The sequence below is a fragment of the Oncorhynchus gorbuscha genome, linkage group LG09 (genome assembly GCF_021184085.1).
Source record: "Oncorhynchus gorbuscha isolate QuinsamMale2020 ecotype Even-year linkage group LG09, OgorEven_v1.0, whole genome shotgun sequence".
Taxonomy (NCBI): domain Eukaryota; kingdom Metazoa; phylum Chordata; class Actinopteri; order Salmoniformes; family Salmonidae; genus Oncorhynchus; species Oncorhynchus gorbuscha.
The window spans coordinates 57,850,403-57,871,265 of NC_060181.1; the positions used below are offsets into that span (position 1 = coordinate 57,850,403).

General features: G+C 41.5%; 1 protein-coding gene across 2 annotated transcripts in view; it reads right to left on the bottom strand.

Annotated features, from left to right (window-relative positions):
• LOC124043818 (activin receptor type-1C-like) overlaps positions 1-17,341 on the bottom strand; it is a 34,211-nt gene extending 16,870 nt beyond the window's left edge. Inside the window, exons 1-3 of one of the 2 annotated variants that reach the window (XM_046362812.1) lie at positions 17,139-17,273; positions 16,972-17,040; positions 5,581-5,811 (exon numbers count right to left, since the gene is read on the bottom strand). In XM_046362812.1, coding sequence (XP_046218768.1) covers positions 5,581-5,734 — 154 coding nt within the window. In that variant the 5' untranslated portion in view covers positions 5,735-5,811; positions 16,972-17,040; positions 17,139-17,273. Of the gene's footprint in view, positions 1-5,580; positions 5,812-16,971; positions 17,041-17,138 lie in introns of both variants that reach the window. The other variant, XM_046362811.1, reaches the window with a different exon arrangement.
• Positions 17,342-20,863: the final 3,522 nt, after the last annotated feature.

The following is a 20,863-nucleotide window of genomic DNA, read 5'->3' on the forward strand; positions in this document are numbered from 1 at the left end:
CAACGTTTCTAAAAGTCCTGTTCTTTGGCCAGATGTTCTCAGGCAATCAGATTCGTCAGCAGCACAAGATACAGAAGCAGGGTTTTACTGGGCATAGGTTTTATAAGTTCAGCTCGTTCTACCAATAATACAAATTCCATGGAGTCATGCACCGACTGCAAAATGCATCTTGGAGATAAGTATCTAGACTATGAATCACTCGACATATGACATGTCTCTGGCTGTACTGCCAGACATATACAGTGAGCCTAACTTTGTGTCGTTATTTTGGGAAATTAAACGAGCACTGACTGAATGACATTTATGCAAATGTCCTGGAATTACCATGGAAATACTAATACTAAAAAAGTACTAAAGCAGTTACTTTTCAAAGTTGGAATAGCAATAGCCTTCGAGTGTCCTCGTCTAGTAAGTGGTCTTGCATCATTGACAGGGTGGGAACTGTACCCAGATTCAGACATGTGGACACGACAACCCGAGTCAACTATTTCATAACATGTCTTCTTTCCCTTTGACCTAAAAGCCTTTCTACCACACGTCCAAGTAGAGCACAGCAAGTCACTCAACGAAGGGGGGTCCGTCTCTAACCTCCATTGCCCTACTGGTGAAGAGATTGAATGTTTTTCAACATGCATATCAGTTTGGATGCACTTGGGACATATCTACTTCCCCATATGCTTTGAATAGGCCACTTATCTGTGTCTAATGTCGGTAGTGGCCTGTGTTAGGACAGAAATCTCAAGTCATTCATCATTTTTTGACATATTCAAATATTTGTATCCAAATCTCAATATCTCCACGACGGTATGAAACAACGTGTTCTTAAGACTAGGCAAATTTCTGGAAATCAACGTCCCCGGTTTGAAACAAAGAACAGTCATTATGACAAGAAATAGAGTCTACAGAACAGGCTTCCCCATTCAAAACATTGATGGGCATAATGGGTGGACAGGCAGCCATTGTAACGTACCCATAGGAGCTAGATCACATATTCCATTTCTATGCACTAGGCAGATTTAGCATTTTACATGCACAGAGCCATTTTATTGTAGATTTCAAACATTACAACTGTAGTGGGCTAAAGTGATCTCATCTACCCTTTGAACTTTCAGTCATGTGCTCTAACCGGTTACAATAAGATCCATAAAACATATCTAAATGAGCTTGTTTTCACGTGATCCATTGACGTCAGCGTTATATACACACACACACACTACGGTTCAAAAGTTTGCGATAACTTAGAAATATCCTTGTTTTTGAAAGAAAAGCAACACCAGGATGCGGGCCTTCTAGGCAGAGTGGCAAAGAAAAGGCCATGTCTCAGACTGGCCAATAAAAAGAAAAGATTAAGGTGGGCAAAAGAACAGACACTGGACAGAGGAATTCTGCCTAGAAGGCCAGCATCTCGGAGTCGCTCGCCTCTTCCTGTTGTGGCTTTGAGACTGGTGTTTTGCGGGTACTATTTTTTTTGCCCCCTTTTTCTCCCCAATTTTGTGGTATCCAATTATTAGTAGTTACTGTCACGGCCGGCTGCGACAGAGCCCGGGCTCGAACCCAGAGTCTCTGGTGGCACAGCCTTAGACCACTGCGCCACCCGGGAGTCCAGGCTAGTACTATTTAACGAAGCTGCCAGTTGAGGACTTGAGGCATCTGTTCCTCAAACTAGACACTAATGTACTTCTCCTCTTGCTCAGTTGTGCACCGGGGCCTCCCACTCTTTATATTCTGGTTAGGGCCAGTTTGCACTGTTCTGTGAAGAGAGTAGTACACAGCGTTGTGCGAGATCTTCAGTTTCTGGCAATTTCTCACATGGAATAGCCTTCATTACTCAGAACAAAAATAGAGTGACGAGTTTTAGAAGAAAGGTGTTTGTTTCTGGCCATTTTGAGCCTGTAATCAAACCCACAAATGCTGATGCTCCAGATACTCAATTAGTCTAAAAGAAGGCCAGTTTTATTTATTTTTTAAATCAGCACAACCGTTTTCAGCTGTGAAAACACAATTGCAAAAGGGTTTTCTAGTGATCAATTAGCCTTTTAAAATGATCAACTTGGATTAGCTAACAACATGCCATTGGAACATAGGAGTGATGGTTGCTGATAATGGGCCTCTGTACGCCCATTTAGATATTCCATTAAAAAATCTCAGCCATTTCCAGCTACAATAGTCATTTACAACATTAACAATGTCTGCACTGTATTTCTGATCAATTTGATGTTATTTTAATGGACCAAAAATGTGCAAAAAAGTGACCACAAACTTTTATATATATAGATAGATATTTTTATTTATTTATTATTGTTTAACACTTGTTTGGTTACTACGTGATTCCATGTGTTATTTCATAGTTTTAATGTCTTCACTATTATTCTACAATGTAGAAAATAGTCCAAATAAAGAAAAACCCTGAATGTGTGTCACTAATTTCAAAGCCAAAATCAACTGTGACTTGAAGGTTAATGAAATATACTGGACAAAACATGTATAATAAGTATATGGAACAGATCCTTCTGTTTATTCTACTCATTCAAAATGTTTTACCTTTCATCAACATGTAAAAATGCAACATGTAAAATGCTTCATGAGCTGAAATAAACTAAATCCAGAAATGTTCCATATGCACAAGAACCTTATTTCTCTCAAATTTTGTGCACAAATTTGTTTCAATCCCTGTTAGTGAGCATTTCTCCATTGCCAATATAATCCATCCACCTGACAGGTGCGGCATATCAAGAAGCTGATTAAACATCATGAGCATCACACAGGTGTACCTTCTGCTGGGGACAATAAAAGGACACCTTAAAATGTGCAGTTGTCACATAACACAATGCCACAGATGTCTCAAGTTGAGGGAGCGCGCAATTGGCATGCTGACCACAGGAAAGTCCACAAGAGCTATTGCCAGAGAATTGAACGTTAATTTCTTTACCATAAACTGCTTCGTTTTAGAGAATTTGGCCTCACAACCATAGACCACATGTATGGTGTTGTGTGGGTGAGCGGTTTACTAATGTCAACATTGTGAACAGAATGCCCCATGGTGACGGTGAGGCTATGGCATTGGCAAGTATAAGCTATGGATAGCGAACAATTGCATTTTATCGATGGCAATTTGAATGCACAGAGATACCGTGACGAGATCCCATTGTCGTGCCATTCATCCACTGCCAACACCTCATGTTTCAGCATGATAATGAACAGCCCCATGTCGCCCCAAGGATCTGTACACAATTCCTAGAAGCTGAAAATGTCCCAGTTCTTCCATGGCCTACATACTCACCAGAAATGTCACCCATTGCGCCAGTTTGTGATGTTGTGGATCGTTGCGTACGACAGTGTGTTCCAGTTCCCGCCAATATCCAGCAACTTCTCACAGCCATTGAAGAGGAGTGGGACAACATTCCACAGGCCACAAGCAACAGCCTGATCAACTCTATGCGAAGGAGATGTGTCGCGCTGCACGAGGCAAATGATGGTCGCACCAGATACGGACTGGTTTACTTTTTTCTTAAAGGTATCTGTGACCAACAGATGTCTATCTGTATTCCCAGACATGTGGAATCCATAGATTAGGGCAAAATTGACTTAAATTGACTGATTACCTTATATGAACTGTAAAACAGCTACATACACTTCATCCACAGGGATAGTAGTAAGTTATATCGTTGTCTAAGTGGCCTTTATGAGTTATTGATATAGCGCTTATCTTTTCAATGTAGCTCAGGCAATTTGGAAGCTGTTCGACCGCTCTGCTTCGGTGCATACAATCAATGTGGTTACCAGGGGAACGGTAATCAAGGTCATAGCACAGGCACCGAAGAATAGAGGAAATAGAGAGTCTAGTCCGTGCCCTCTTAAAATACAGGTCCGTAGCCTCTTAAATACAAGGTCGTCAGCAATAGTGCAGTTCTCCTCTGAAACAGCAGAGATCGCTTTAACATCCCCGTATCCATTCATACCAAAAGTTGTTCACAGACGATCGTCTACACAACAACTGACGAATGTTACCTTTAACAGCTTTATCATACTGTGTGTGTTGATTTTTCCCCTCAAAGAGTCTAAGTACACTCTGATGATTGGTCTGTGTCACTGTAAATCAGTTATTACCAGCCCTGGCCCTGGAGAGACACCGGGTGTGCAGGCCTTTGTTCTAGCCCAGCACGGTCTGATTCGACTTAACTATTCTAAACCTTACATATACGATTCTAGTTATAAGAAGCTTTATGACACACACACACACACACACACCACACACACACACACACACATAAAAATAGTTCTATGGAAAAGGTCAGATAGGTCAATTATATGATATGAAGAGTACAATTCTAGGGTTTTGGGCTACTTAGGGAGCGAGCCGATGTTAACTTGCAAGGTACAGTGCTACTGCGAGCTGTGCACTGAGCATACAAAACATGAGAAATGCCTGCTCTTTCCATGACAGACTGACCAGGGGAATCCAGGTTAAAGCTATGAACCCTATTGATGTCACTTGTTAAATCCTCTTCAAATCAGTATAGATGAAGGTGAGGAAGATTTTTAAGCCTTGAGACATGGATTGTGTATGTGTGCCATTCAGACAGTGAATGTGCAAGACAAAATATTTCAGTGCCTTTGAACAGGTTATGGTAGTAGGTGCCAGGCACACCGGTTTGAGTGTTTCAAGAACTGCAACGCTCAAGAGTGTCCTGTGTGTATCAAAAATAGTCCACCACCCAAAGGACATGATGGGAGACTCCACCCAAAGGACACCCAATGAACTGAGGCACTTCTGAGGGCAAAAAGGGGCACAACTCAATATTAGGAAGGTGTTGCTAATGTTTTGTACAGTCATTGTATATCCATTTCGAGGCCTAAATCGTAATAATATACATTTGGCCGATTATAATGTGTACAAACCCTCACATTCCTAATGAAGAGTAACTTTGAGGAGAGCAAAGTGAAACGCCAGGAACTAAAAAGGGAGAAGCATGTGGATGTTATACAACTTCAAAGCACCATAACTAACTACAGATCTTCCATACCGAGCAGTAACAGAAATCAGGCGACGGTGCAACGTCAAAGACGAGAATGTTTACTCACCGAGGTCGCCGTGTTGAGAACAGCAACATGTACCGACAGCTTTAACTAACCTACCTCTTAAGCCCTCTACCGTCGACAAAGCAGGCGGTTCGCTCTAACCAATTCCACCCGCCTGGCCTGACGAGGTGTCTATAAACCTGACGGGCGGGATCACTGGCAGGCGGCGGGTAACCTCTGACAACATTATGTCACGGGATACGCTAGGCCAATCAATGGTAGCTCAGCTCGTCTGGCTAGACCACGGTCTGAGCGGGAAATCCCTCCTGGAATGCGCATGAGCTACAAACGATGCCCGCATGGGTTTTCTATTTCTTTATAACGCTTTCCTTTGGTAGAATAAACACAGGTCAGGCTGAGAGTATTAAATGGTTAAGGGACATGTGTTTCGAAAACCATGGGGTTTTAAAATCCCAGAAAGTGAAAACCATAATGATTGGGCAATAGATTCTAATAACAGTACAATAGACTTTGCAATAAGTAGCATGACTTTATAAGTACCTGGATGCAGATGCAGGGTCTCGTTGTTGCAGAAGTCTGTGAAGCAGCAGTTCCTCTTGGAGACGTTCCGGGAGCTGTAGCAGAAGACCTGTCCCCTCATCTCAGCCGGGGACAGACAGGACTTGACGGCCTCCTCCTTCCCGTTGATCAGCATCACAGAGTTCCAGCAGGCCCCGTCTGCACCCGTCTCACAGGTGTTGTTGGCACATAGCTGGCACACACACTTCAGAGCTGAAACGCAACAGTGTGACATTAGATGCTTGGCTTTCTACGTATACGCTTCTTAGTAAACTCCCAAGTTTGTGATTTTCTAGAGCCTTTCTTGCATATCACTTAGACTTCTGAAGAACAACATTATCAACTGTATACCTCGTGTTTTAGGACAAGCCGTCTCAGGTACCGCATGGAAACCAGTCGTTTTATCCATTTGGAACCATTTTGCACTGGCTTCCAGTTGAAGCTCGCATCCGCTACAAGACCATGGTGCTTGCCTACGGAGCTGTGAGGGGAACGGCACCTCAGTACCTCCAGGCTCTGATCAGGCCCTACACCCAAATAAGGGCACTGCGTTCATCCACCTCTGGCCTGCTCGCCTCCCTACCACTGAGGAAGTACAGTTCCCGCTCAGCCCAGTCAAAACTGTTCGCTGCTCTGGCTCCCCAATGGTGGAACAAACTCCCTCACGACGCCAGGACAGCGGAGTCAATCACCACCTTCCGGAGACACCTGAAACCCCACCTCTTTAAGGAATACCTAGGATAGGATAAAGTAATCCTTCTCACCCCCCTTAAAATATGTAGATGCACTATTGTAAAGTGGCTGTTCCACTGGATGTCATAAGGTGAATGCACCAATTTGTAAGTCGCTCTGGATAAGAGCGTCTGCTAAATGACTTAAATGTCAATGTAAATGTAAAATTTTGCATACATTCTTTCAGCAATACAATTGGAGGCGCTCAGTTGCCATTGACCAATGTCTACTACAGACCTCTAGGGATAGTGGCCATTATGGCTAGTGGCCACTCGTACATTTGAAGCTGAAGCATCCTACCTGTTATGTAATCCTGGACATGCTCTTAAAAACAAATGAAAGAGTATTCTATAATGCCCTTTAGTTTAACGCCCAGATAATATTGTGCTCTTCTTGGATGCCTACGCACTCCTGTCCTGTTTTGATAAGGCCACGAGGACAGCAGGGCTCTCCTACTCACAAGGAATTGGTGGTCTATTCTGTAGGATGGGACAAGTAGAGGAAGGGGGATGAGCATCCTTCCTCAGTGAATTTCATTTTTTTTTGTTATAGTGAAACATTAAAAAATTATCCTATACTAAATATATAGACATGTCACCAAATAATTTATTTTAAAAAACTGTTTTGCAATAAAGATCTACAGTAGCCTAAACAGCACCATGTAGAGTGCACCATGGGGTAGCTGGAGGACAGCTAGCTTCCGTCCTCTTCTGTGTACATTGCCTTAAATACAAAACCTAGGAGGCTCATTGTTCTCACCCCCTTCCATACACAGCAATTAATAACAACTTCCGGAGGATGTCCTCCAATCTATCAGAGCGCTTGCAGCAAGAACTGACATGTTGTCCACCCAATCAAAGGATCAGAGAATATATCTAGTACTGAAAGCATAAGCCAAAGCTAGCTAGTTGCACTGCAGTGCATAAAATGTGGTGAGTAGTTGACTATGAGAGAAAGACAATAGTTGAACAGTTTTGAACAAATGAATTTCCTAAAAAATGAAGGTGAAGCAAGAGAGAGATATATTTCGTAATTGTTTCTACTTTCACTTACTTAGCTAGGGATGCTATGTTAGCTATCTGGCCATGATTATCCAAACACTGGAACTCTTTCAAGTCAAGGTAAGCTTTTGGTTTTACTAATTTATTGCCACCGGGGCCAGCCAGTGTAACTACCAAATTGCTTACTGACTGTACACTGTACTCCATGATTGTAGCAGGTTTAACTTACTAACACGTTAGTTCTATTAGCTATGATGTTACTTTCGCTAATATGGTGACAATGATGTAGGCTGTGTGTAGCAGTTATGATAGGAAGGTTTGGCTTAGAAAGGTTCTTTCACTTGGTCACAGACAGCTGATGTGTTGTGCAAGCGAAGGTAAAAGCTGAGAGGTGGAAATCGCAGAGATGCGAGTAGGAATACAACAAGCTGTTTGTATGTGGCTGCTATGAAAACGGCACCGACCGCCACTGGATGGGACTACATCCAACTTTTATAGGAGTAGAGGTAATGTTTACCTGGTTGATACGGAGTTGTAGGGAATCTCTCATGTCCTTAACTTGGGTCCCTGCTACATGTCTGAGCAAAACTCGATTTCCCAGACTATCAGAACACCTCACAACACTGCTGATGGGAAGATGAATAGACTAATCCATTCCAAATATATTTTTTTGTTCTAAACAGTGTGGTAATGTATTCACTTGTCCAAATGCCTTTACAATATTCCTGGGTCACTTCCTCCATCACTCAGTTAATTTATGGAAGATCTACATAGGCGTACAGAGGCCCATTATCAGCAACCATCACTCCTGTGTTCCAATGACACGTTGTGTTAGCTAATCCAAGTTGATCATTTTAAAAGGCTAATTGATCATTTAAAAAAACCTTTGCAATTATGTTAGCACAGCTTAAAACTGTTGTGCTGATTTAAAGAAGCAATAAAACTGGCCTTTAGACTAATTGAGTATCTGGAGCATCAGCATTTGTGGGTTCGATTACAGGCTCAAAATGGCCAGAAACAAACATTTCTTCTGAAATGCATCAGTCTATTCTTGTTCTGAGAAATGAAGGATATTCCATGCAAGAAATTGGCCAAGAAACTGAAGATCTCATACAACGCTGTGTACTACTCCCTTCACAGAACCGGCGCAAACTGGCTCTAACCAGAATAGAAAGAGTGGGAGGCCCCGGTGCACAACTTAGCAAGAGGACAAGTACATTAGTGTCTAGTTAGAGAAACAGATGCCTCACAAGTCCTCAACTGGCAGCTTCGTTAAATAGTACCTACAAAACACCAGTCTCAACGCCACAACAGTGAAGAGGCGACTCCGGGATGCTGGACTTCTAGGCAGAGTTGCAAAGAAAAAGCCATGTCTCAGACTGGCCAATAAAAATAAAATATTAAGATGGGCAAAAGAACACAGACACTGAACAGAAGAATTCTGCCTAGAAGGCCAGCATCCCGGAGTTGCCTCTTCACTGTTGTGGCGTTGAGACTGGTGTTTTGCGGGTACTATTTAATGAAGCTGCCAGTTGAGGACTTGTGAGTCGTCTGTTTCTCAAACTAGAAAAGCTGAAATAAATCATTCTCTCTTCTATTATTCTGACATTTCACATTCTTAAAATAAAGTGGCCATCGTAACTGACCTAAGACAGGGAATTTTTACTAGGATTAAATGTTAGGAATTGTGAAAAACTGAGTTTTAATGTATTTGGCTAAGGTGTATGTAAACTTCAACTGCATCTGGGATGATGCCAGCTCACTCCACACCAGTTTTTCCCATCTGAGCTGGGGTCAAAACTAGGCTACCTGTCGCTCCATCTACCATTGATTGTTTACATTATACTCTGCCCTTCCAATAAGCCATAGTGAAAGTAGAGGACTTTCTTAGTGTGCCTGACCAATGGCAAGCATGGGCAGGCACACTAAGATAGAGGGTTTCTGGCATAAGAGGCACTCTACTGTGAACAGATGTCTGGTAAATTATACCTAATCATAAAGTGCAGACAGAGAGAAAGTAGCTACACTCAACCTAACCTGCCAATGGTAAGACTGCAAATGAGGCAGAGTAGATGAGTGCCTGTTTACAAGAAAGAAAAACTAAATGGGGGGGGAAACAGCTCCGACAGGCAGGCAACCTGTGGCTCTGGATACAGTGCCTTGCGAAAGTATTCGGCCCCCTTGAACTTTGCGACCTTTTGCCACATTTCAGGCTTCAAACAAAGATATAAAACTGTATTTTTTTGTGAAGAATCAACAACAAGTGGGACACAATCATGAAGTAGAACGACATTTATTGGATATTTCAAACTTTTTTAACAAATCAAAAACTGAAAAATTGGGCGTGCAAAATTATTCAGCCCCCTTAAGTTAATACTTTGTAGCGCCACCTTTTGCTGCGATTACAGCTGTAAGTCGCTTGGGGTATGTCTCTATCAGTTTTGAGAGACTGAAATTTTTCCCATTCCTCCTTGCAAAACAGCTCGAGCTCAGTGAGGTTGGATGGAGAGCATTTGTGAACAGCAATTTTCAGTTCTTTCCACAGATTCTCGATTGGATTCAGGTCTGGACTTTGACTTGGCCATTCTAACACCTGGATATGTTTCTTTTTGAACCATTCCATTGTAGATTTTGCTTTATGTTTTGGATCATTGTCTTGTTGGAAGACAAATCTCCGTCCCAGTCTCAGGTCTTTTGCAGACTCCATCAGGGTTTCTTCCAGAATGGTCCTGTATTTGGCTCCATCCATCTTCCCATCAATTTTAACCATCTTCCCTGTCCCTGCTGAAGAAAAGCAGGCCCAAACCATGATGCTGCCACCACCATGTTTGACAGTGGGAATGGTGTGTTCAGGGTGTTGCTTTTACGCCAAATATAACGTTTTGCATTGTTGCCAAAAAGTTCAATTTTGGTTTCATCTGACCAGAGCACCTTCTTCCACATGTTTGGTGTGTCTCCCAGGTGGCTTGTGGCAAACTTTAAACAACACTTTTTATGTATATCTTTAAGAAATGGCTTTCTTCTTGCCACTCTTCCATAAAGGCCAGATTTGTGCAATATACGACTGATTGTTGTCCTATGGACAGAGTCTCCCACCTCAGCTGTAGATCTCTGCAGTTCATCCAGAGTGATCATGGGCCTCTTGGCTGCATCTCTGATCAGTCTTCTCCTTGTATGAGCTGAAAGTTTAGAGGGACGGCCAGGTCTTGGTAGATTTGCAGTGGTCTGATACTCCTTCCATTTCAATATTATCGCTTGCACAGTGCTCCTTGGGATGTTTAAAGCTTGGGAAATCGTTTTGTATCCAAATCCGGCTTTAAACTTCTTCACAACAGTATCTCAGACCTGCCTGGTGTTACTTGTTCTTCATGATGCTCTCTGCGCTTTTAACGGACCTCTGAGACTATCACAGTGCAGGTGCATTTATACCGAGACTTGATTACACACAGGTGGATTGTATTTATCATCATTAGTCATTTAGGTCAACATTGGATCATTCAGAGATCCTCACTGAACTTCTGGAGAGAGTTTGCTGCACTGAAAGTAAAGGGGCTGAATAATTTTGCACGCCCAATTTTTCAGTTTTTGATTTGTTAAAAACGTTTGAAATATCCAATAAATGTTGTTCCACTTCATGATTGTGTCCCACTTGTTGTTGATTCTTCACAAAAAATACAGTTTTATATCTTTATGTTTGAAACCTGAAATGTGGCAAAAGGTCGCAAAGTTCAAGGGGGCCGAATACTTTCGCAAGGCACTGTATATGTCTTAATTGCCATCTGGGGTTCACAATCATGACAAATCGATATAAAACCACATTGCAAATTGTTTTACTACTAGCAGCATGTACTGTTTATAAACGGTCATTGATTTGAACTGTACTATACGAAAGCAACTCATAATTCTCTCATAGTGATGATTGGATCTCACTTGCCGTTCTTGCTTATCCCCATGGGTAGAATTGTGATGATTATGGAATTTTGGGTAACGATAAATTGTCATACATTAACTATGTCAATTTGCAAGTCATGTTTGTGGAAAAATGTTTTGACCTTGTAATGCATCTTTTTTTAATTATATCTATGAACTACACTCCTCTCTGTATGCATTTGGACAGTGAAGCTAAAATTGTACATTTGGCTCTATACTCCTGCATTTTGGATTTGACAAACGTTTCATGAGGCGACAGTAGAGAATATCAAAAATAGGGGAGAGTTGTATTATTATTTTAAATTGGGCACAGGGGAGGGTAGTGCTATTTTTACTGGTTTACATTCGTCCTTTTGGAAGTTTTACTATACAATTTCTTCCATCCTAGCCAAATATCTGTCTAGATCTGCAATAGGCTAACTACTAGCAATCATACCACACAAAAGTCCTTCAAAGCTGCACCAATTTTCTATATAAATTCACAATAACAATGAGGAATAGCAGATAGGCAGCGGAGAGAACAGTTGCGTCATTGCGCATTGAAAGAACATTGAAGGCAAGAGACACGAAGCTCGAAGAGCTTCCCTATTGATCTTGTTTAGGGATGATACAATGACCCTAGACTACAATACCACAATGCAATGAATCATTAATTCAACTTCTATTGCACTTTTAATTAAAAAAAAAAGAATCTCAAAGCTCTTGAAAAAGTAAACAAACAAGAATCAAATACAGATATGATAGAGTAGGTCTGGATTACGATTCTTTGTTAGTTTAAAGTGGAGTGTTTCAAGACTCAAACAGATGGCGCGACAGTCAAGAAGGAACCACATAGGATGAGCACAGTTCACTCTCTTACTTCCTATTGTAACCGTGGAATCTCTGGTCTTGTAGAACGAGATGAAGTTTGTTTTTGAGCTCGCTCTCTCACTCAGGATAATTGTGACAGCTGCTCATACCTTCAGATGATAACCTCCTGCGCAATCAAATTGTCACTTCCAGCTCACCATGCATTGTAGTCCTCTTTATTGGGTTAGGAGACCGTCAGACCAAAAAATAAATAGTCTGGTGTATTCAAATCAAAATACATTAGTTAGCATTGCTACTGTAGCCTGGCAGAATTGCTAGCTAGCCATCTTTAGAAATATGATTTTCCATGAATTCATAGGCAGGAAACAAATAGACGCAATCCAGACCTTATCTGTACACATTTGGCTGTTCAAAAATACAAAATAAAATAAGAAAAAGGTAAGGAGTGTGAAACAAAAAAAAACAGAAAATATATTTAAATGTACAGGAGCCCTCTGCCTAGGTGATCTCACGGCGCCATGGAACTTCAATTGTATTGTTGTTTTTAAGTGGGTACAAAATTCTACTCTACGCTGTGAACTGCAGTGAATATCTCATTTGAATTACTGACCGAAAGCCCTGTGATTTGAATGTTTCATTCTGTTTGGATAAGTTGTGGGTCTACACTCAAAAGTTCAAAAGATCTAGAAAAGCACAGTAGCAGGTCAGTCTGGCTGTATTCTGAGATGAGTCGTAACAGACGGCACATCATTCTCCCAAGTTGTCCCATAATAATGTGACCACATATGCGCCCAGCTATTCAGGAAATGTACTTACTTCCTATTGGGTTAAACAAAGCTGTAAACGAATCCAACAAGTTTGCAAAGTCACAAGCTTGATGGAGTCATTATGTGCAAGGACTGTGGGACCAAACACTGAACTCTGACTACTTTAATACACCAACTGATTTTATCATATACAGTGAGGCAAAAAAGTATTTAGTCAGCCACCAATTGTGCAAGTTCTCCCACTTAAAAAGATGAGCGAGGCCTGTAATTTTCATCATAGGTACACTTCAACTATGACAGACAAAATTAGAAGAAAAAAAATCCAGAAAACTACATTGTAGGATTTTTAATGAATTTATTTGCAAATTATGATGAAAAATAACTATTTGGTCACCTACAAACAAGCAAGAATTCTGGCTCTCACAGACCTGTAACTTCTTTTTAAGAGGAAGAAGTCCTCTGTCCTCCACTCGTTACCTGTATTAATGGCACCTGTTTGAACTTGTTATCAGTATAAAAGACACTGTCCACAACCTCAAACAGTCACACTCCAAACTCCACTATGGCCAAGACCAAAGAGCTGTCAAAGGACACCAGAAACAAAATTGTAGACCTGCACCAGGCTGGGAAGGCTGAATCTACAATAGGTAAGCAGCTTGGTTGGAAGAAATCAACTGTGGGAGCAATTATTACGAAATGGAAGACATACAAGACCACTGATAATCTCTGTAGATATAACGTGATTTGACGTCATTTCATCTGTGGCCAATGACCTTGAGCCTTCTTGGATGGGCAGTTCTAATGTAACGCTATGGCAGCACCGAAGGGGCTTGAATTTGAGCTCTACCCTTAGATTTGCCAGTGACGTAGTATCCCCATGAGTGACAGAACACTGAGCCAATCATGGCGCAACTAGAGAACATTGCCAACCCCTATGCTCCGTATTTTCCGATGGCTGCCCCACCACAGAAAGCACTGAGCTAGGCTGAAACACCTGCATTTTGGAGTTGCCTTACTCAAGAAAGCAACAAAAAAAAGAGACAATGTTTGTATGCAGCTTTATTAACTAAGTTATTTTTACATTGTTTGCAAACTGATATGTGACACGTATTAATGACAATGCCTGCTGACTGCAGGAATGTCCACCAGAGCTGCTACCAGATAATTGAATGTTCAATTCACTACCACATACCGCCTCCAACGTCATTTTAGAGAATTTAGCAGTATGTCCAACCGGACTAACAATCGCATACCATGCATAACTAACCCAGCCCCTTCACATCCGGCTACTTCACCTGCAGAATCATCTGAGACCAGCCACCTGATGAAACTGAGGAGTATTTCGGTCTGTAATGAAGCCCTTTTGTGGGGAAAAACAAATTCTGATTAGCTGGGCTTGGCTTGGCTCCCCAGTAGGTGGGCCTATGCCCTGCAGGCCCACCCATGGCTGCTCAGTCATGTGAAATCCATAGATAAGGGCCTAATGAATTTATTTCAATTGACTGATTTCCTTGTTTAAACTGTAACTCAGTAAACATGTGGAAAAACTTTGTTCAGTATAGTATACAGTATAGTATAACTGTCTATCCTGCCCTCCATCCATAGTGACAGTTGGATCGTTTGTCCAGATCTGCAATGTGTTAACTAGCAATCATACCATGCATACAAATTAATCAAATCTGCACCAATTGTCAATATAAAATCCACAAGAGAGAAATAGCTGATAGGCAGGACCAGGTCCGTCATTACATGATAGAAGAGTGCAGAGACGCAGCTCAAAAAGCTCCCTTAATGATCTTGTTAAGGGACAATACAATTATCCCACAACACCACAATCCAATGAATAATTGCATTATTGTTTTCAAGTGAGCACAATTCTACTCTAGGCTGTAATATGCAGTGAAAATTTAACTTGAATAACAGAGCAAAAGCCCTGTTATTTAAATGTTTCATTCCATTTGGATCAGTTGTGGGTCCACTCTCGCTAGATTACAGAAAGGCACAATGGCAAACCAGTCTGGTTCTATTTTTACTTCTAATACTGATGAGCTCTGTTGCCGATCATCAAGTCATGACCACATAGGCCTACGTCAGGGTTACCCAAACCCCAAGGAGTGCACCTGTTGGTTATTGCCCTAGCACTACACAGCTGATTCAAATAATAAATTAATCAACAAGCTTTGATGATTTGAATCAGCTGTGTAGTGTTAGGGCAAAAAAACAAAAAAACGTGCACCCCTTGGCGTCCCGAGAATCGAGTTTGGGAAACAACGGACTATATGCACCCAGCAGGCCCAGTTATTCAGGAAGGTTTAACACGCGTTCTGCTTCCTTTCCAATCCGAAGGGCTATTCGTCAACCGGGAACCTAATGCTTCAATACTTTTTAAAATGTATTATATTTTACACCGAGTTTACAAAACATTAGGAACACTTCTTCTTTCCATGACCAGGTGAAAACTATGATCCCTTATTGATGTCACCTGTTAAATCCACTTCAAATCAGTGTAGATGAAGGGGGGGAGACAGGTTAAAGCCTTGAGACAATTGAAAACATTCAGAGGGTGAATGGGCAAGCAAAACAGAGGATTGAAATGCCTTTGAACGGGGAATGATAGTGGGTGCCAGGCGCACCGGTTTGAGTGTGTCAATAACTGCAACGCTGCTGAGTTTTCACCCTCAACCTTTTTCCGTGTGTATCAAGAATGGTCCACCATCCAAAGGACATCAAGCCAACCTGACACAACGGTGGCAACAATTGGAGTCAACATGGGCCAGCATCCCTGTGGAACGATTTCGACACCTTGTGGTGTCCATGCCCAGACAGAATGAAGCTGTTCTGAGGGCAAACGGAGGTGCAACTCAATATTAAGGTGTTCCTAATGTTTAGTACACTCAGTGTGTGTGGCATAAACAACTAGTCAATGTTTTAATCTGATTTCGCTACCTGCACACGTTCATCCACACTAATAATTACAGAATCCAAACTGCGCTAATTCCATTCCACTAAAGAATAGACATCTGTTACAAAACACGCAAAAGTTTAATGACATTCGGAGATTGTCAAACCAAGCCTTCGATCGATCCTGTTTCAAGTTAATGTCACATGCACAAGTACAGTGAAATGCCTTCCTTGCAAGCACTAAACCCAACAACGCAGCAACGTAAATACAAAAAATAACAAGTAGGAAGGAATGGATGCATTTTCGGTTTGTCGAGATTAACACCTCAATTAAATTGAGTTTGTCAAAACTGGTGATGATGAACGCTCAAAATGACTAAGTCGGTATGCATTTACGCGTTGTTTATTGGCTGTGTGTGTGGTGCATTGGCACAGATCTGTTGGTGGAAAATTATTTGCATTTGTTTTCTATGAGTATAGAATCCAAATGTTGAACATCTGATTTCCAGAATTGTCGTCTGCAGCCGGCTCTGATCGTAGCTTAATGAAAACAGCTCGTCCGTGGTGGTCTTCTGGCCGGGTAGACCTGCATGGAATCAACTGTGCCACCAAAAAAAAAAACACTGAAGTGGTCAAATCGATATCCTAGTTTATAAACAGTTGCTACAGTTATTGTTATTTATGGAGGTAATATAATTGTTTTTGTTAATTTTATGAGGGGGGAGGGTGTTAAATTTGTATTTTCAGTACAAGGGGAGGGTCATGTGAAAATATTTAAGGTTGCGGAGGAGGAGGGTGCATTTTTGACACCTCGAGTTGGACCAGCAATGTAAAGAGGCTCTTATCATGATTTTACATTAAATCTACCTATTTAATACATTAAAAATCATAGTACTGCAGAGAACGTTTTTAAATAATAAAAAATGTAAAAGGTAATATAATTTGTGTTTGGTTCAGTTTAGAAAGATGGAACAAATTCAGTCTCAGCGAAATAAAATAATTTAAAGAGTAGAGTAAATTAGGTTTATGACATAGTAGCCTACAGTTTGGCCAAATCATATGAATTGAGCACATACATGTGAACTTCTATCACGTTGATTCCAAAATAAGCCAAGCGCTTTAGACTGATCTTTTGACATGAGCTATTTTTCGTATGGTTAGTGTTATTATTTTACTTAATATTCAGGATACAAAATGTGGTAACAAAAAGATGTATGCAAACTATATCATACATGAACTGCGGACATCATGTGATTGAGTCCACTCAAACTGTCAGGCTGTTGCCTACATTTCAAGTCCAACTGCAACACAAAAAACAGCCTACAATTACCGCCTAAACAAGTTATCACGAAACACATGATACATGCAGTGGTCGCACAAAGTTTGTTTTATAGCCTACCTGTGCTCAGCTGTGCGACGGATATAAATATCAACGCCGCTTCAACCGTGTTGAGCCTGGGATGAGTCATGGCCGGAGCCACATCTGCTTGGTTCGCGGACGCCCTGTCTATACCATGTTTCTCGAGAAAATCATGACTTTCGTGTTTAAATCCGTCACGTACACACTTCGCATTGCTCCACTGTAAATAAGCAGTGAGAGAGCTGAATAAGCAGGCAGATTTGCTCCGCCTCTGTCGACTGGAATTTAAAAGGATTAACGCTCCCCAGCTAGCACATTAAAAGTTCTGGGGACGTCTGTTTTTGGTTTCACATTGGTTGTGGGAAGTAGGCCACATAGATTTCCAGACCCGCAATACGAATTGTTTTTCAAACAGAAGTGAACATTTTGCCTGTTCTGGGAATGTTCATTTTTAGGTTACAGTGAGGTTCTGAAAAAAATCTTGGGAGGTTTTTATCAACTCTCTGAGAATGGAAATCATAGTTTTTAAAACCAGTTGAACTGACAACAACTGACAGATTCGCTATGGCTTTAACCATCAATCTAGCAAGAGGGCAATATTTTCTTAATTTAGTAGTGTTGTCCCAGCCCCCAGAAAGCTGTGACCTTTGGTTTTCACCTGGAGTTGTTTATTTATGTCTGAGGAAAACAACTATTGAACTGATATGATCTAATACACAATAAAAGTATAATAAAACCTATACAAATATGATATGATAAATAAAACGAATTGTGAATGAATAAGCCTTTTCATACTTTATATGTCCATATATAGTTCTGTTTTTCTACCTAAAATATTTCACCTTCTTTATTACTTTAACAAACATATCATGACGCTGGTGATGTTCACAAATGTTACATATTTTGACTATCTAAATCACCAACAGGTGTCTCTCCTATAAACAAGGGGAGAAGGGTTGTCTAAAGAGCTCAATGTGTCTGCCTACAACGTAAAACAAATGTTTGACTTCAACACAAAATGACTTCTTCTTACTTATTTTAGGTTTAAGGAAGTGCGTAGGTTGCATATGTCTTGCCAAATTCAAAAGCAATATAAAAGCATATAAATAGGCCTGTCTGGATTTGATTAGATCTTTGATCTGGGTTGATTTGATTTGATTTTGATTTGATCGAAAATGCAAGCCTGATGCTACCTGAGCCTGATGAGCCATACATTAAGTACATTTTATGAGCCCTACATTAAATCAAATAAAATGTTATTTGTCACATGCACCCGGCTTCCGCCTAGCCACTCTACCATAAAGGCCTGCTTTGGAACCACCAAGACTCTTCCTAGAGGGGAGTCTTGGTCAGGGAGGTGATGAAGAACCCGATCGTCACTCTGACAGAGCTCCAGAGTTCTTCTGTGGAGATGGGAGAACCTTCCAGAAGGACAACCATCTCTGCAGCACTCCACCAATAAGGCTTTTATGAGAGAGTGGCTAGACGAAAGCCAATCCTCAGTAAAAGGCACATGACAGCCCGCTCGGAGTTTGCCAAAAGGCACCTAAAGACTCTCAGACCATGAAAAACAAGATTCTCTGGTCTGATGAAACCAAGATTGAACACTTTGCCATGAATGCCAGGTGTCACATTTGGGGGAAACCTGGCACCATCCTTACAATGAAGCATGGTGGTGGCAGCATCATGCTGTGGAGATGGGACAGGGCAGGGACTGGGAGACTAGTCAGGATTGAGGGAAAGATGAACGGAGCAAAGTACCTTAAGGAAAACCTGCTCCAGAGCGCTCAGGGCCTCAGGCTGGGGTGAAGGTTCACCTTCCAACAGGACAACAACCCTAAGCACACAGCCAAGACAATGCAGGTGTGGCTTGGGGACAAGTCTCTTAATGTCCGTGAGTGGCCCAGCCAGGGCCTGGACTTGACCTGATCGAAAATCTCTGAAGAGAACTGAAAACAGCTGTGCAGCGAAGCTCCCCATCCAACCTGACAGAGCTTGAGAGGATCTGCAGAGATTAATGGGTAAAACTTGAAGCGTCATACCCAAGAAGACTCAACGCTGTAATCAGTGCCAATAGTGCTTCAACAAAGTACTGAGTAAAGGGTCTGAATACTTATGTAACTGTGATATTTCAGCTTCATTTGTATTTTTTTTGCTCAAATTTCTAATAATCTGTTTTTGCTTTGTCATTATGGGTATTTGTGTGTAGATTGATGAGGGGAAAAAACGATTTAATCCATTTTAGAATAAAGCTGTAAGGTAACAAAATGTGAGAAAAATCAAGGGGTCTGAATACTTTCCGAATGCACTGCATCGATCAAATCAAATCAAATTTATTTATATAGCCCTTCGTACATCAGCTGATATCTCAAAGTGCTGTACAGAAACCCAGCCTAAAACCCCAAACAGCAAGCAATGCAGGTGTAGAAGCACGGTGGCTAGGAAAAACTCCCTAGAAAGGCCAAAACCTAGGAAGAAACCTAGAGAGGAACCAGGCTATGTGGGGTGGCCAGTCCTCTTCTGGCTGTGCCGGGTGGAGATTATAACAGAACATGGCCAAGATGTTCAAATGTTCATAAATGACCAGCATGGTCGAATAATAATAAGGCAGAACAGTTGAAACTGGAGCAGCAGCATGGCCAGGTGGACTGGGGACAGCAAGGAGTCATCATGTCAGGTAGTCCTGGGGCATGGTCCTAGGGCTCAGGTCCTCCGAGAGAGAGAAAGAAAGAGAGAAAGAGAGAATTAGAGAGAGCACATGTGGGGTGGCCAGTCCTCTTCTGGCTGTGCCGGGTGGAGATTATAACAGAACATGGCCAAGATGTTCAAATGTTCATAAATGACCAGCATGGTCGAATAATAATAAGGCAGAACAGTTGAAACTGGAGCAGCAGCATGGCCAGGTGGATTGGGGACAGCAAGGAGTCATCATGTCAGGTAGTCCTGGGGCATGGTCCTAGGGCTCAGGTCCTTCGAGAGAGAGAAAGAGAGACAGAGAGAATTAGAGAAAGCACACTTAAATTCACACAGGACACCGAATAGGACAGGAGGGGTACTCCAGATATAACAAACTGACCCTAGCCCCCCGACACAAAACTACTGCAGCATAAATACTGGAGGCTGAGACAGGATGATCTATTTTGGATGCAATTTGAATGGAGTTGAAGCTCGCATGGGGCACTGATTTAAAGCAACGATATTCGAGTGATAGGCTGTTCTAAAACTCTGGAGCTGCAATAATAAAAACAAAACATCTTGACAATTAAAAAATTAGGTGACCCTCAAAAGCCAGATGGAGATGAGTAAATTAGACGTGTATTCGGTCTTTATATTACTGCAGCATACACTATGCTGGAGCAAATGCAGACCTGCCTGTCACAAGAAAAAAAGTAACCATGATGACATGAAAGGTCTACAACATGCATTGTGAACTGCACTCCATACTGAGATGGGCTGTCTGTCCCCGCCCTGAGCATTGATGATTCATCATGCAGAGGCTGTAGAGAAGCCAGATTTAGACGTTTTATATAATTTATCCGTTCCATTTCACGGCATGCTGTTCAAATAAATTATATATTATTATTTACCGGTTTCTCTCAGTTATTTATCCCAGGAAAAGGGGGAGGTTTTGTGTGGTAAATACCGGTAAATCGCACACACCTGAACACACTTAACAAAATAAAGGAGAGACAGAGTTTAAATAACATTCTTAGAGCGTTTTCTGAACTTTACTTGTATGGTAGGAAATGTACCTTGCTGACAGA